Here is a 17,839-nt window from a genome sequence, read left to right on the forward strand (position 1 = left end):
GATTGATGAGGGAAAATGTGTATTTAATCAATTTGAGAAAGTGATTATCCCACTGGCTATAGGGTGAACGCACCAATTGGTGAGTCGCTCTGGATAAGAGCGTCTGCTAAATGACGTAAATGTGCCCTTGAGCAAGGCACTTAACCCTAATTGCTCCTGTAAGTCGCTCTGGATAAGAGCGTCTGCTAAATGACTAAAATGTAATGTAAAATGTGAGAATAATCTGTAATGTCAGAAAATGTGGAAAAAGGGAAGGGGTCTGAATACTTTCCGATCTTTGATGTTTTGGGGTTATTTTGCTTCCACTGGTCCTGGGGCCATTTATAAGGTCATCATGAACTTTACCCAGTACCAGGACATTTTAGTAGAAAACCTGATTGCGTCTGCCAGGAGGCTGAAACTTGGCTGCAAGTGGCTCTTCCAGCAAGACAACAACCCCAAGCACACATCATAATCTACAAATAAATGGTTAATTGACCACAAAATCAATATTTTGCAATGGCCATCTCCGTCTCCGGAGTTGAACCCCATTAAAATCCTGTGGTTTGAATTGAAGAGGGCAGTCCATAAGAGCAGACAAAGGATATCAAGGATCTGGAAAGATTCTGAATGGAGGAATGGTCTAAGATCCCGCCCTATGCGTTCTCCAATCTCATAAAACATTTTAGAAAAAGGCTGTGTCGTTATCCTCGCAAGGTGAGGTATTGAAAACAGAAAACAGGGGTGCCAATAATTTTGACCCCTATCTTTTTGAGAAAAAAAAGATTACTTGTTAAACGAAATGTATTTCTCTGAACAATAAAATATAAATAATTTTCAAATGTTTTTGAGCATACAATATACAGTAGCTCAGTATTTGTATTATTTATTTTATAGTGTTTTTTGCTTTATCAAGTGTGCCAATAATTTTGGACCTGACTGTACGTATCAAAATAATTTACTGAAAACAAAAATTGCTGACATAAAAAGGAAGCTCTTGTGCAATAAATTGTGCTAATATAATGTACAAAAATTCTTTGATTTTAAAAAATGTGATCTTTAATTACTCTTATTTTCCCTAACTCACAAACTAATTCTAAAAGCTTTAACAAAGGCAAGGTATTTTGTTTCATTTGAAAAAAGCATAACATTGTATAAAAGCAGAATATTTCAGTCACCTTACATTATCCAACCATGCTGGCAGCTTGGTGGTTTCCCTGGCCCTCTGCTAGTGGTGGTGCATCCTGGGACAGTTGATATTGATTGTGCCATTTACTGAGGAGACAGACCGAGACACATTAGTACCCAGCTCACCCCTGCTGCTGAAAAACACATGAACTGCCTGCATTGGGAGCCCTGTCTCGTAACCATGGCAAAGCATGCAGGGAGGGGGTAGGGGTATTAGGGTGCAGCGGGTTCAACACACAGTCTCTCTGGAATTGTCTCTCAAGCTCTCTCCCTCTGTTTCTCTCCATATCCCACACACAGGCACGTACAGGGTCACGCACTTGCGCGCACACACATACAATTTGTATATATTTTTCTTATTAATTCTGCTTCCATCACTCATCTGTTACCGCATACCTATTCTCTACCTTAATCTCCTTCCCCCCTCTTTTTCCTGTCTATGGAGACATGAGAACAAAATATAGAGGTAGGGAAAAGAAACGGTAGCAAATCAAGTGGTGCGAAAATAAATCAAACTTTCTAAAAAGTTTAACAAAAGTAGTGCCTGATATACTGTATATTTTCATTATTTCTACAGTTATAGACCTATGCCATATTATTTTATACAGTAGCTGTAAAAGTTCTCAGCCATACTGTAGTGATCCTCCCTAATGAGCCACCTTGCAATTCCCATCAAGTAGGTGAATCATATTGGCATGATGTGTAGGGTGTTTGCTTTTCACGCCAGCGACACAGGTTAATGGCCCACTCCCTCCATTCACTACATTGGTGTCAGAAGTGGGAAGGTGGACATGAGGCCATCGGAACGCATGGCCGGACATATGAGGGGAATGAGGTAGTCGAAGCCTTCCCGTTCCAAGGGGGCAGTGTAGCGATCCTCGCTATTGAGCCACATTACAATTCCTAAGTGGGTTAACCCTATTGGCGCAATGCATATAGGGTGTTTGCCTTGAACGCCAGCTCCACAGGTTTATGTCTCTGTCCCTCCGTTTGCTACAATACCATAAACTACTGTTACTCTCACTGATCTTTTTTTAACTAATGTTTATATCTAAAAGTTTGCAATTTCAAGCTAACAGTCACAAGAACACAGGTACATCTAGCAATTAATAACTAATTCATTGATGAGATATTAATTTTCATGATCCAAAGACCAGTAGATCTAGCAGGGTTGGCAGCTGTTGGCACTGTACAAAACATTCACTCTCCATCATGGAAGATCATCGGTTAGAGAGGAGAAAGATGGCGGAAGCAGACACTGATGTGGAGCGTGAATATAATGGCGGGGGAATCAAGGAGAATTGGAATATTGTCCAAAAGAATAGGAAATGGAGCAAAGAAGCATACAGTGATGAGAATATCCCTTCTTATCTTGTAGGAGTACGTTTTGTTTATGAGGAGCAGCTGATTGGATTGCCAATTTTGAAGAATCCATTTGAAATATCAAAACGGGTAGAGAGAGTGCTGGGTAAAGTGAAGGCTGTGAGGATCACGAGAGGCAGGCTTGTTTAGATTTTTTGTTCTTCTGAGGTTTAGAAGGAACATGTGTTGCTTCTCACCCGATTTGAGAAGTTTGATGTGTCCTGTGTGTCTCTTCGGAACAGGGCACCCCTCAAGGGTGTAATATCTGGCGTTTCGTGGGAAGTCGATGTTGCAGAGATTAATACTTTTCCTGGAGTGGTTGATGCTCGTCGGATGAATCGTGTGGTGAATTAAGAAAAAGTGAAGGGTCTATCTGTTCTTTTGTTTTTTGTATGGAATCTCTCACTACTCAAGTGCATTTGGGATATATAAACTACAGAGTCAGAGCATTTGTTCCAAGACCAATGCAGTGTGATCAAGTGTTTGCAGAAGGGAGATGCCGAGATGTCCAAGTTGTGGAAAAGATCATATCACGTGGTTTAAAAGTGATGAAAATGTGACATGTTGCAATTGTGGTGGTAACCAATGTGCCACCTATTTGGAATGCCCAACAAGGGGGAAAGAGAATGTGACCAAAGTCGGGGCATTTCATATGCAGCGGCTGTTAACAGGGTTGAGGGTTTGAATGCTGCTCCTGAATAGTCAATGGTGGTGGATAGGTCTTTACTGAAGGCTGCAGGGGTTGCCGTTCAACAGCTTGACCCAGATATGTTAAAGGTTAAGAAGGTGGACTTTGTGGCCTTTATAGCTATGGTGATTAATGGCACTGCCAAGGTGGATAGGAAGTCCAGGGAAATAGACATCATTGTGGATGGTTCCTGGGACGGAAAGACTTCTCGGCGGAAGAGTTGCAAGGAGTATTGTCACAAGCCATACCACCCTCTCAGGTCATAGAGCCTGAGAAGGGGGATATGGAGATTTGAAGGAAGGAAAAAGTGGGAATTTGGGGTTTTGATTTTGTCAATGTGATTTTTTATTGTTTTATTTTTGGTGGATTAAGTTAGTTCTCTCAATGACGAATGGGTTTTATTTTTACCTTGTTTTTTTTTCAACCTCGTCCAGTTGGTGGCAGCAATACACCTTTTGGGGTTGTAGTCTGCCATAAAACCCACAGAAGAAGAATGTTCAGCTCATCCCTTCTCCAGAGCATCCAGAAGAAGCCTACGCATTTTCCTAGGCTTTCAATGGAAATCAATCTGAGCTATGATGCTATTATGAACATTTTAAATAATTGTTCAAGGAAAGCACTCTCCATAAGTGTCATCAGTGTCCTGTGAAAGACAATAGATTTTTTTATTTCAGGGAACGGAACTGAAAAACGTGGTTTCACTTGCCTTTAATAGTAGGGGCTTCCAAATCAGCCCCACCCACCACAACGTCCGGTTGAAATTCAAATCGCTAGCTAGCTAAAAAAAAGAACAACAAAGACCGATTAAACATCTATCGACTTTCGTGATATTAAACGATATCTGATAAAAGTGTAGACATCACCATCTTAGCAAGGATTTTACCAAGGTGAGGCGTATGCTGCGCAGGGTGGTATTTTCATTCAACTAGCTTAGCTAGCAAGGTAACGGCGTTAGCTAGCTTGCGATCCAGGGCTGTCGCACGCGCTCCTGCTACTGCTAGGTAGCCAGTTAGTTAGCTTTGTCAAGATGACTAGCTAGCGACGCTACGTGGTTAGCTAGTTTGCTAGCTTCTTTTAAAGTCCATTTAGTTAGCTAGCTAGTCCCCCCCCCCACCCCCCTGTCGTATGTGTTTACGGTACATATTACAAGACATGTTAGCTACACTTTCTCGTGCCCACGTAGGCCAGTTTTATGTAATGTTGCTTCGAACAGCTGGTAAAGTTAGCTAACTAGCTACTACTAACCAAAACAGTCACTGAATCAGGATACTACTAGCTAGCTAGATTTCAGAGTCGCTTCAATGGATCAACTTTAGTTTACTTATGGAGGAGATGGAGACTGTCATATCAGATTGTGTTAGTATTGTGCACCTTTCCATATACATAATTGCAACGTTACCAATCACAAAATGAAGAAACTGCAATCAGTAAACACAGTATGTGTTTACGGTACATATTACAAGACATGTTAGCTACACTTTCTCGTGCCCACGTAGGCCAGTTTTATGTAGTAATGAAGGGATGCACAAATACAATTTTGTTTGTATTGTAACCTTCTCGATATGTGTTTTACAGTTGGAAGCCCCAAGTAGTTCACAAGACCTCCTAGGAAGTGAGCTGGAAGGAAAGAAGGAAGGCGCCAGGTTGTGAGAAAACAGATGAAAGAAGAAGCAACAATGTCGGAAGAAGGGGCAACGATGTTAGAAGAAGGGGCAACAGTGTCGGAAGAAGGGGCAAAAATGTCAGAAGAAGGGGCAAAAATGTCAGAAGAAGGGGCAACAGTGTCAGAGGAAGCGGCAACCGTGTCGGAAGAAGGACAGATGGATGCTGCTGGTACTGGTAGTGAAGAGGAGTCAGGTGAAGCCTTGTCTAATGGCAGGCCTATACCACCTAAGAGGGGAAGGGGTAGGCCCAAAGGATCAGGCTCCAAGAAACCTAAGATTCTGACGGTACTAGACAAGCGGCCACGGGGCAGGCCACGTAAAGAGGTTGACCCTAATGCTGTTTCAGCAGAGACAACTGCACCTCTGAAGTGTGGCCGGCCCAAAAAAGTTAAACAAAAAAAAAAAAGGGGTAGGCCGAGGAAGAACCTGTCAACCGAGGAGGAAGAGGAGAGAAAGAAACTGAAAAGCCGACCTAGAGTGTGGAAGCCTCTCGGAAGGCCGCGCATCCATCCCCGCGTGGATCCCCCCGCCACACCCACCTCTGCCGAGCCACGGGGAAGAGGCAGTCCACACAAGGCAATAACAGGTAAAGGTGCCCACTTACGGAAAAACCCACCTCCAACCTCTAAGGTTTCCAAGCCCCCCGCTAAAGATGGTTCCCCGCGAAAGAGTGGCCGCCCCTTAGGCTCCTTCAAAGCAAACAAAGCCAAGAGAGCAGCAGAGAAGGATAGGTCCAACAGTGCACCCCCAGCCAAACAGGGGTGCACTGTTTCTCCAATATTAAGGCTTTACCGCTGCTCCAATGGTAAAGCAAATGTGTTAGATGAAGCTGCCTTACAAGCCCAGAGGCGAAGAGGCAGGAGAAAGACTGCGAAAGTTGATTATACAACTTATGATTCAGTGGAGGAAAATGAAGATACAGAGAGAAATGAGGACGAATACTTTTCTCCAGTAGAAGATGACGAGGAAGAGGAAATCAAACCACGCAGTGGTCGTCGCAAGTCTAGCAAACCTGGTAAGGTAGCGGCAGCCATAAAGAAGAAAGTGGTGGTTGTTCCTAAGAGGCGGGGTAGAAAGCCTGGCTCAACCAAAAAGGTTGTAAAGTAAAAGGAACCTAGGTGGAGCAGACTGAACGAGACAACATAGCTTGTTGCCGGGAAACACAAAATATCAGTAGCATCTTGTAAGATGAACGGACATGTTTTTAACATTTTATTAATGTGATAGCTCTAAGCTCTTACCTAACTCTTTCTTGTTTTCTCAACTAACCTACGTGTCTATTTGCTCTTGCTATTATTTTTTATGGTTTGATGCCTTTGTGGAAACCATGTGAAAAAGCAAGTACATTTTTGTACTTCCTTTGTCATCCATAGCTTGAATGATGTGAAGACAATTTTATTGACAGTTGTTAATCTTGTATTGGTCGGTCCAGACTAATCCCATTTAGATTCTTCCCCGGTACTGTTTCTAATTCCATGCACAACCTATAGATGTTGATATTCTCATTGAGGTTTGTTAATCTTGTATTGCCAAAGCTTTGAATGTAACAACTTCCAATTCCCCTTCCCAGCTATCTTTGTTTCGAAACAGATTTTGTTAGTGTCAATATCATGGCACCCTTTTACCTATAAAGTGCACTACTTTTGACCAAAGCCCTATGGACCCTGGTCAAAAGTAGTGCACTATAAAGGGAATATGGTGCCATTTGGGAATGCACCATAATCATAGTTTCACTTTCTTTCACTTGGTTCATTGCATAATTCACCTTATGGAGTCAAGACAGTAACTGTAAACTTCCAATCCATCATCCCTAAGATTTCTCTCAGAAGATGTACAGTTATTGACTACTATGAGGGTTTTGTTTGCCAGTATCATCCTTGTAATTCACTCAACATCACTCCTCACAGTTCTTTTTAAGACTTACTTTTTTATGTTAGCTGTCAGCTCTTTTTACTAGTTTTTTTTATCACTTGGCTTTCAACTGAAGTGGATGGCTTGGTTTCACAGACTCTGGTCGAATTTGTGTGTAAATGTTGTTCAAGATTGTATGTTAAACATGTCTTCATCTAGCCTAGTATTTGTTTCTTTAATGAATTATGTGCTTGACCATACTGCATTACAACAGTTCATACTATACAACTCAATAGTAATTGAGGTACACAACATAATCTATCACTTGTATGAATTCATGTTCCTGTGACCAAAGTTTGTTACAGTTTCATGTTTTCCTATGTTGCTTGGATTAATTCAATGTTCTTGGTTTGTAACAATGTTTTTGAAGAAGCAGTTAGAACTATAGAGATATAGATACATACTGTAAAACATACAGTATGTATCTCTGTGATCAGAAACAGGTCTGGGAAACCACCCCAACATTAATTTGAGGGTAATGTGAATTTCAGTTTTGTTAGAGAGAGCAAATATTTAGAAAGTTTGCTGTAATAAAGTGAAATGTCAAACTTTGTTTTATTTGTTGATGTTTTTTAATCTCAATAAAAACTAAAAGATGACTTATTTTGTCATTATTTTGTAGGATTGTAAAGCTTAATTATTTGAAAAGCAGAATGTGGTGAATAAATTGAGATTTTGATAGAAACATATCTTCCTGGCTGGTCAGGAAAAAAAAGTTGGTGGTGGAACGTTCACACCATTGCTTGGACCCACTCAGTGCTTATGTCATTAGCATCATGCAGCAACATTAGTGTCCCGGCAGCAACATTAAGACTTCTTCAAATGTTTTTAAAAAGTCTAAACTAAAGGGAATTACTACTTTATATAATATCAATAATATAAGGTGGAGCACATTGATAAATGGTTGGAGCTTAAGTAAATGAATGTAAAGAACATAACATTCTACAGAATGTAGAATGATGAAGCGCCAGAGTCTATACAGTGCATTCAGAAAGTATTTTGTTACATTAAAGCCTTATTCTAAAATTGATTACATTATTTTTTCCCCTCATCAATCTACACACAACACCCCATACTGACAAAGCGAAAACAGTTTTTAGATGTTTGCTAATGTATAAAATAAAAATAAAATAATATCTTCTTTACATAAGTATTCAGACCCTTTGCTATGATACTAGAAAAGGAGGTTCAGGTGCATTCTGTTTACATTGATCATCCTTGAGATGTTTCTACAACTTGATTGGAGTACAGCTGTGGTAAATTTAATTGATTGGACATGATTTGGAAAGGCACACACCTGTCTATATAAGGTCCCACAGTTGACAGTGCTTGTCAGAGCAAAAACCAAGCCATGAGGTTGAAGGAAATGTCCGTAGAGCTCCGAGACAGGATTGTGTCGAGGTACAGATCTGGGGAAGGGTACCAAAATATTTCTGCAACATTGACTGTCCCCAAGAACACAGTGGCCTCCATCATTCTTAAATGGAAGAAGTTTGGAACCACCAAGACTCTTCCAAGAGCTGGCTGCCTGGCCAAACTGAGCAATCAGGGGAAAAGGTGACCAAGAACCTGATGGTCACTCTGACAGAGCTCCAGAGTTCCTCTGTGGAGATGGGAGAACCTTCCAGAAGGACAACCATCTCTGCAGCACTCCACCAATCAGGCCTTTATGGTAGAATGGCCAGACGGAAGCCACTCCTCAGTAAAAGGCACATGACAGCCCGCTTGGAGTTTGCCAAAAGGCACCTAAATGATTCTCAGACCATGAGAAACAAGATTCTCTGGTCTGATGAAGACAAGATTGGACTCTTTGGCCTGAATGCCAAGCGTCACATCTGGAGGAAACCTGGCACCATCCCTACGGTGAAGCATGGTGGTAGCATCCTGCTGTGGGGATGTTTTTCAGCGGCAGGGACTGGGAGACAAGTCAAGATTGAGGGAAAGATGAGCGGAGCAAAGTACAGAGAGATCATTCATGGAAACTTGTTCAAGACCTCAGACTTGGGAGAAGGTTCACCTTCCAACAGGACAACTACCCTAAGCACACAGCCAAGACAACGCAGGAGTGGCTTCGGGACAAGTCTCTGAATGTCCTTGAGTGGCCAAACCAGAGCCTGGACTTGAACCAGATCGAACATCTCTGGAGAGAACTGAAAATGGGTGTGCAGCGACGCTTCCCATCCAACCTGACAGAGCCTGAGAGGATCTGCAGAGAAGAATGGGAGATACTCCCCAAATACAGGTGTGCCAAGCTTGTAGCATCATACCCAAGAAGACTAAAGGCTGTAATCACTGCCAAAGGGTCTGAATACTTATGTAAATGTAATATTTCAGTTGTTCTTTTTTTATCAATTTGAAAACATTTCTAAAAACCTGTTTATGCTTTGTCATTATAGGGTATTGTGTGTAGATTGAATAGATTTAATCTTTTTAAAAAAAAATCCATTTTAGAATAAGTCTAACTTAACAAAATGTGGAAAAAGTCAAGTGGTCTAAATACCCAGCAGCCCTTTTTACTCCGCCCATTCCATTGGGCATACTCAGTAGGGTCTATAGAATCTATATGTGGTGTCATTTCATGGGGCTCTGAATAATACGGAGTGTTGCTGGCAATGTTCCCTCAAATTTTTTGGGGCACTGAGCACATTTGAGGTCTTACGAGCGGAAACTTGAACCTTGTGAGAATGTTTGTGCAACTTCCGGCGCGCGTGTACAGTGGACACTGAGGCTGTACCCTTACAGTTTTAGATAGTAGCCAATAGGCTATTGTGGATATTTGAGTTATAATGTAGGCCTACCAACAAAACCAATGGAGCAAATCCCATAACATTTTTACATGGAAATAGTTTTTGATTTCTATGATATAGCCTACAGTAGCCTATATGTGGTGTTCAATGCAGGCCTACATTGCATGTGACTTTTAAAAACGTTTTTACATTATGAAGGGCTTGACTTTAATTAATTATTTTTTACTTGGTCTGTAACACCATGGGTAGTGTGTTGTACGATGCAAGAGACCACTTTACAAAAAAAAGTTGTTATTATTATTATTTCCATACAGAGAATTAGACAATGTAGGGTACTCCTCTGCCTATTGGTTTATTTGCACATTCAAGCCTGTCTCAAAATACAACACTGCCCCTTTAATTAAGAGCAGACAAAGGATATCAAGGATCTGGAAAGATTCTGAATGGAGGATTGGTCTAAGATCCCGCCCTATGCGTTCTCCAATCTCATAAAACATTTTAGAAAAAGGCTGTGTCGTTATCCTCGCAAGGTGAGGTATTGAAAACAGAAAACAGGGGTGCCAATAATTTTGACCCCTATCTTTTTGAGAAAAAAAAGATTACTTGTTAAACGAAATGTATTTCTCTGAACAATAAAATATAAATAATTTTCAAATGTTTTTGAGCATACAATATACAGTAGCTCAGTATTTGTATTATTTATTTTATAGTGTTTTTTGCTTTATCAAGTGTGCCAATAATTTTGGACCTGACTGTACGTATCAAAATAATTTACTGAAAACAAAAATTGCTGACATAAAAAGGAAGCTCTTGTGCAATAAATTGTGCTAATATAATGTACAAAAATTATTTGATTTTAAAAAATGTGATCTTTAATTACTCTTATTTTCCCTAACTCACAAACTAATTCTAAAAGCTTTAACAAAAGCAAGGTTTTTTGTTTCATTTGAAAAAAGCATAACATTGTATAAAAGCAGAATATTTCAGTCACCTTACATTATCCAACCATGCTGGCAGCTTGGTGGTTTCCCTGGCCCTCTGCTAGTGGTGGTGCATCCTGGGACAGTTGATATTGATTGTGCCATTTACTGAGGAGACAGACCGAGACACATTAGTACCCAGCTCACCCCTGCTGCTGAAAAACACATGAACTGCCTGCATTGGGAGCCCTGTCTCGTAACCATGGCAAAGCATGCAGGGAGGGGGTAGGGGTATTAGGGTGCAGCGGGTTCAACACACAGTCTCTCTGGGATTGTCTCTCAAGCTCTCTCCCTCTGTTTCTCTCCATATCCCACACACAGGCACGTACAGGGTCACGCACTTGCGCGCACACACATACAATTTGTATATATTTTTCTTATTCATTCTGCTTCCATCACTCATCTGTTACCGCATACCTATTCTCTACCTTAATCTCCTTCCCCCCTCTTTTTCCTGTCTATGGAGACATGAGAACAAAATATAGAGGTAGGGAAAAGAAACGGTAGCAAATCAAGTGGTGCGAAAATAAATCAAACTTTCTAAAAAGTTTAACAAATGTAGTGCCTGATATACTGTATATTTTCATTATTTCTACAGTTATAGACCTATGCCATATTATTTTATACAGTAGCTGTAAAAGTTCTCAGCCATACTGTAGTGATCCTCCCTAATGAGCCACCTTGCAATTCCCATCAAGTAGGTGAATCATATTGGCATGATGTGTAGGGTGTTTGCTTTTCACGCCAGCGACACAGGTTAATGGCCCACTCCCTCCATTCACTACATTGGTGTCAGAAGTGGGAAGGTGGACATGAGGCCACCGGACGCATGGCCGGACATATGAGGGGAATGAGGTAGTCGAAGCCTTCCCATTCCAAGGGGGCAGTGTAGCGATCCTCGCTATTGAGCCACATTACAATTCCTAAGTGGGTTAACCCTATTGGCGCAATGCATATAGGGTGTTTGCCTTGAACGCCAGCTCCACAGGTTTATGTCTCTGTCCCTCCGTTTGCTACAATACCATAAACTACTGTTACTCTCACTGATTTTTTAAAAACTAATGTTTATATCTAAAAGTTTGCAATTTCAAGCTAACAGTCACAAGAACACAGGTACATCTAGCAATTAATAACTAATTAATTGATGAGATATTAATTTTCATGATCCAAAGACCAGTAGATCTAGCAGGGTTGGCAGCTGTTGGCACTGTACAAAACATTCACTCTCCATCATGGAAGATCATCGGTTAGAGAGGAGAAAGATGGCGGAAGCAGACACTGATGTGGAGCGTGAATATAATGGCGGGGGAATCAAGGAGAATTGGAATATTGTCCAAAAGAATAGGAAACGGAGCAAAGAAGCATACAGTGATGAGAATATCCCTTCTTATCTTGTAGGAGTACGTTTTGTTTATGAGGAGCAGCTGATTGGATTGTCAATTTTGAAGAATCCATTTGAAATATCAAAACGGGTAGAGAGAGTGCTGGGTAAAGTGAAGGCTGTGAGGATCACGAGAGGCAGGCTTGTTTAGATTTTTTGTTCTTCTGAGGTTTAGAAGGAACATGTGTTGCTTCTCACCCGATTTGAGAAGTTTGATGTGTCCTGTGTGTCTCTTCGGAACAGGGCACCCCTCAAGGGTGTAATATCTGGCGTTTCGTGGGAAGTCGATGTTGCAGAGATTAATACTTTTCCTGGAGTGATTGATGCTCGTCGGATGAATCGTGTGGTGAATTAAGAAAAAGTGAAGGGTCTATCTGTTCTTTTGTTTTTTTGTATGGAATCTCTCACTACTCAAGTGCATTTGGGATATATAAACTACAGAGTCAGAGCATTTGTTCCAAGACCAATGCAGTGTGATCAAGTGTCTGCAGAAGGGAGACGCCGAGATGTCCAAGTTGTGGAAAAGATCATATCATGTGTTTTAAAATTGATGAAAATGTGACATGTTGCAATTGTGGTGGTAACCAATGTGCCACCTATTTGGAATGCCCAACAAGGGGGAAAGAGAATGTGACCAAAGTCGGGGCATTTCATATGCAGCGGCTGTTAAAAGGGTTGAGGGTTTGAATGCTGCTCCTGAATAGTCAATGGTGGTGGATAGGTCTTCACTGAAGGCTGCAGGGGTTGCCGTTCAACAGCTTGACCCAGATATGTTAAAGGTTAAGAAGGTGGACTTTGTGGCCTTTATAGCTATGGTGATTAATGGCACTGCCAAGGTGGATAGGAAGTCCAGGGAAATAGACATCATTGTGGATGGTTCCTGGGACGGAAAGACTTCTCGGCGGAAGAGTTGCAAGGAGTATTGTCACAAGCCATACCACCCTCTCAGGTCATAGAGCCTGAGAAGGGAGATATGGAGATTTGAAGGAAGGAAAAAGTGGGAATTTGGGGTTTTGGTTTTGTCAATGTGATTATTTATTGTTTTATTTTTGGTGGATTAAGTTAGTTCTCTCTATGACGAATGGGTTTTATTTTTAACCTCGTCCAGTTGGTGGCAGCAATACACCTTTTGGGGTTGTAGTCTGCCATAAAACCCACAGAAGAAGAATGTTCAGCTCATCCCTTCTCCAGAGCATCCAGAAGAAGCCTACGCATTTTCCCAGGCTTTCAATGGAAATCAATCTGAGCTATGATGCTATTATGAACATTTTAAATAATTGCTCAAGGAAAGCACTCTCCATAAGTGTCATCAGTGTCCTGTGAAAGACAATATATTTTTTATTTCAGGGAACGGAACTGAAAAACGTGGTTTCACTTGCCTTTAGTAGTAGGGGCTTCCAAATCAGCCCCCACCCACCACAACGTCCGGTTGAAATTCAAATCGCTAGCTAGCTAAAAAAAAAGAACAACAAAGACCGATTAAACATCTATCGACTTTCGTGATATTAAACGATATCTGATAAAAGTGTAGACATCACCATCTTAGCAAGGATTTTACCAAGGTGAGGCGTATGCTGCGCAGGGTGGCATTTTCATTCAACTAGCTTAACTAGCAAGGTAACGGCGTTAGCTAGCTTGCGATCCAGGGCTGTCGCACGCGCTCGTGCTACTGCTAGGTAGCCAGTTAGTTAGCTTGGTCAAGATCACTAGCTAGCGACGCTACGTGGTTAGCTAGTTTGCTAGCTTCTTTTAAAGTCCATTTAGTTATCTAGCTAGTCCCCTCCCCCTCCCCCCTGTCGTAGAAGGTGCATGTAATGTTGCTTCGAACAGCTGGTAAAGTTAGCTAACTAGCTACTACTAACCAAAACAGTCACTGAATCAGGATACTAGCTAGATTTCAGAGTCGCTTCAATGCATCAACTTTAGTTTACTTATGGAGGAGATGGAGACTGTCATATCAGATTGTGTTAGTATTGTGCACCTTTCCATATACATAATTGCAACGTTACCAATCACAAAATGAAGAAACTGCAATCAGTAAACACAGTATGTGTTTACGGTACATATTACAAGACATGTTAGCTACACTTTCTCGTGCCCACATAGGCCAGTTTTATGTAGTAATGAAGGGATGCACGAATACCATTTTGTTTGTATTGTAACCTTCTCGATATGTGTTTTACAGTTGGAAGCCCCAAGTAGTTCACAAGACCTCCTAGGAAGTGAGCTGGAAGGAAAGAAGGAAGGCGCCAGGTTGTGAGAAAACCGATGAAAGAAGAAGCAACAATGTCAGAAGAAGCAACAATGTCGGAAGAAGGGGCAACAATGTTAGAAGAAGGGGCAACGATGTTAGAAGAAGGGGCAACAATGTTAGAAGAAGGGGCAACAGTGTCGGAAGAAGGGGCAAAAATGTCAGAAGAAGGGGCAAAAATGTCAGAAGAAGGGGCAACAGTGTCAGAGGAAGCGGCAACCGTGTCGGAAGAAGGACAGATGGATGCTGCTGGTACTGGTAGTGAAGAGGAGTCAGGTGAAGCCTTGTCTAATGGCAGGCCTATACCACCTAAGAGGGGAAGGGGTAGGCCCAAAGGATCAGGCTCCAAGAAACCCAAGATACTGACGGTACTAGACAAGCGGCCACGGGGCAGGCCACGTAAAGAGGTTGACCCTAATGCTGTTTCAGCAGAGACAACTGCACCTCTGAAGCGTGGCCGGCCCAAAAAAGTTCAACAACAAAAAAAAAGGGGTAGGCCGAGGAAGAACCTGCTGTCAACCGAGGAGGAAGAGGAGAGAAAGAAACCGAAAAGCCAACCTAAGGGACCTAGAGTGTGGAAGCCTCTCGGAAGGCCGCGCATCCATCCCCGCGTGGATCCCCCCGCCACACCCACCTCTGCCGAGCCACGGGGAAGAGGCCGTCCACGCAAGGCAATAACAGGTAAAGGTGCCCACTTACGGAAAAACCCACCTCCAACCTCTAAGGTTTCCAACCCCCCCGCTAAAGATGGTTCCCCGCAAAAGAGGGGCCGCCCCTTAGGCTCCTTCAATGCAAACAAAGCCAAGAGAGCAGCAGAGAAGGATAGGTCCAACAGTGCACCCCCAGCCAAACAGGGGTGCACTGTTTCTCCAATAGTAAGGCTTTACCGCTGCTCCAACGGTAAAGCAAATGTGTTAGATGAAGCTGCCTTGGAGGAAAATGAAGATACAGAGAGAAATGAGGATGAATACTTTTCTCCAGTAGAAGATGACGAGGAAGAGGAAATCAAACCACGCAGTGGTCGTCGCAAGTCTAGCAAACCTGGTAAGGTAGCGGCAGCCATAAAGAAGAAAGTAGTGGTTGTTCCTAAGAGGCGGGGTAGAAAGCCTGGCTCAACCAAAAAGGTTGTAAAGTAAAAGGAACCTAGGTGGAGCAGACTGAACGAGACAACATAGCTTGTTGCCGGGAAACACAAAATATCAGTAGCATCTTGTAAGATGAACGGACATGTTTTTAACATTTTATTAATGTGATAGCTCTAAGCTCTTACCCAACTCTTTCTTGTTTTCTCAACTAACCTACGTGTCTATTTGCTCTTGCTATTTTTTTTTTATGGTTTGATGCCTTTGTGGAGACCATGTGAAAAAGCAAGTACATTTTTGTATTTACTTTGTCATCCATAGCTTGAATGATGTGAAGACAATTTTATTGACAGTTGTTAATCTTGTATTGGTCGGTCCAGACTAATCCCATTTAGATTCTTCCCCGGTACTGTTATTGATACTGTTTCTAATTCCATGCACATCCTATAGATGTTGATATTCTCATTGAGGTTTGTTAATCTTGTATTTGTCAGTGCAGACTTATCCAAATAAGCTAAAATGGGTTAAATCAATCGAATCTGTTAAGTATTTTGTTTTTCGTTTTTTTTTTAATAGAAAAAATCATGAACATGCTTTTAATTGTTGTCTTATCTCTCCTAAAGCTCTGCAGTTTTCGAATTGCTAATGTCTTGTAATTTTATTTGCCTTAATTGCCAAAGCTTTGAATATAACAACTTCCCATTCCCCTTCCCAGCTATCTTTGTTTCGAAACAGATTTTGTTAGTGTCAATATCATGGCACCCTTTTACCTATAAAGTGCACTACTTTTGACCAAAGCCCTATGGACCCTGGTCAAAAGTAGTGCACTATAAAGGGAATATGGTGCCATTTGGGAATGCACCATAATCATAGTTTCACTTTCTTTCACTTGGTTCATTGCATAATTCACCTTATGGAGTCAAGACAGTAACTGTAAACTTCCAATCCATCATCCCTAAGATTTCTCTCAGAAGATGTACAGTTATTGACTACTGTGAGGGTTTTGTTTGCCAGTATCATCCTTGTAATTCACTCAACATCACTCCTCACAGTTCTTTTTAAGACTTACTTTTTTATGTTAGCTGTCAGCTCTTTTTACTAGTTTTTTTATCACTTGGCTTTCAACTGAAGTGGATGGCTTGGTTTCACAGACTCTGGTCGAATTTGTGTGTAAATGTTGTTCAAGATTGTATGTTAAACATGTCTTCATCTAGCCTAGTATTTGTTTATTTAATGAATGATGTGCTTGACCATACTGCATTACAACAGTTCATACTATACAACTCAATAGTAATTGAGGTACACAACATAATCTATCACTTGTATGAATTCATGTTCCTGTGACCAAAGTTTGTTACAGTTTCATGTTTTCCTATGTTGCTTGGATTAATTCAATGTTCTTGGTTTGTAACAATGTTTTTGAAGAAGCAGTTAGAACTATAGAGATATAGATACATACTGTAAAACATACAGTATGTATCTCTGTGATCAGAAACAGGTCTGGGAAACCACCCCAACATTAATTTGAGGGTAATGTGAATTTCAGTTTTGTTAGAGAGAGCAAATATTTAGAAAGTTTGCTGTAATAAAGTGAAATGTCAAACTTTGTTTTATTTGTTGATGTTTTTTAATCTCAATAAAAACTAAAAGATGACTTATTTTGTCATTATTTTGTAGGATTGTAAAGCTTAATTATTTGAAAAGCAGAATGTGGTGAATAAATTGAGATTTTGATAGAAACATATCTTCCTGGCTGGTCAGGAAATAAAAGTTGGTGGTGGAACGTTCACACCATTGCTTGGACCCACTCGGTGCTTATGTCATTAGCATCATGCAGCAACAGTGTCCCGGCAGCAACATTAAGACTTCTTCAAATGTTTTTAAAAAGTCTAAACTAAAGGGAATTACTACTTTATATAATATCAATAATATAAGGTGGAGCACATTGATAAATGGTTGGAGCTTAAGTAAATTAATGTAAAGAACATAACATTCTACAGAATGTAGAATGATGAAGCGCCAGAGTCTATACAGTGCATTCAGAAAGTATTTTGTTACATTACAGCCTTATTCTAAAATTGATTACATTATTTTTTCCCCTCATCAATCTACACACAACACCCCATACTGACAAAGCGAAAACAGTTTTTAGATGTTTGCTAATGTATAAAATAAAAATAAAAGAATATCTTATTTACATAAGTATTCAGACCCTTTGCTATGAGACTAGAAATGGAGGTTCAGGTGCATCCTGTTTACATTGATCATCCTTGAGATGTTTCTACAACTTGATTGGAGTACAGCTGTGGTAAATTTAATTGATTGGACATGATTTGGAAAGGCACACACCTGTCTATATAAGGTCCCACAGTTGACAGTGCTTGTCAGAGCAAAAACCAAGCCATGAGGTTGAAGGAAATGTCCGTAGAGCTCCGAGACAGGATTGTGTCGAGGTACAGATCTGGGGAAGGGTACCAAAATATTTCTGCAGCATTGACTGTCCCCAAGAACACAGTGGCCTCCATCATTCTTAAATGGAAGAAGTTTGGAACCACCAAGACTCTTCCAAGAGCTGGCTGCCTGGCCAAACTGAGCAATCAGGGGAA

General features: G+C 41.0%; 2 protein-coding genes across 2 annotated transcripts; both read left to right on the plus strand.

The window, feature by feature from the left end:
- The first annotated feature begins 3,959 nt into the window (after positions 1 to 3,959).
- On the plus strand, positions 3,960 to 7,391 carry LOC311125443 (uncharacterized protein). Its single transcript, XM_084158404.1, has 2 exons — positions 3,960 to 4,104; positions 4,793 to 7,391. Exon 2 carries the CDS (start codon positions 4,876 to 4,878, stop codon positions 5,986 to 5,988), a length of 1,113 nt encoding a protein of 370 aa, XP_084014530.1. The 5' UTR covers positions 3,960 to 4,104; positions 4,793 to 4,875; the 3' UTR covers positions 5,989 to 7,391.
- A 5,923-nt stretch (positions 7,392 to 13,314) lies between these two features.
- On the plus strand, positions 13,315 to 16,887 carry LOC311108865 (uncharacterized protein). Its single transcript, XM_084151642.1, has 2 exons — positions 13,315 to 13,462; positions 14,086 to 16,887. Exon 2 carries the CDS (start codon positions 14,169 to 14,171, stop codon positions 15,285 to 15,287), a length of 1,119 nt encoding a protein of 372 aa, XP_084007768.1. The 5' UTR covers positions 13,315 to 13,462; positions 14,086 to 14,168; the 3' UTR covers positions 15,288 to 16,887.
- Positions 16,888 to 17,839: the final 952 nt, after the last annotated feature.

The sequence above is a fragment of the Coregonus lavaretus genome (assembly GCF_964263955.1).
Source record: "Coregonus lavaretus genome assembly, chromosome: 3".
Taxonomy (NCBI): Eukaryota; Metazoa; Chordata; class Actinopteri; order Salmoniformes; family Salmonidae; genus Coregonus; species Coregonus lavaretus.

Coding starts and splice junctions, on each gene's coding strand:
- LOC311125443 (XM_084158404.1), top strand. CDS start 4,876: ATGAAAGAAGAAGCAACAATGTCGGAAGAAGGGGCAACGATGTTAGAA.
- LOC311108865 (XM_084151642.1), top strand. CDS start 14,169: ATGAAAGAAGAAGCAACAATGTCAGAAGAAGCAACAATGTCGGAAGAA.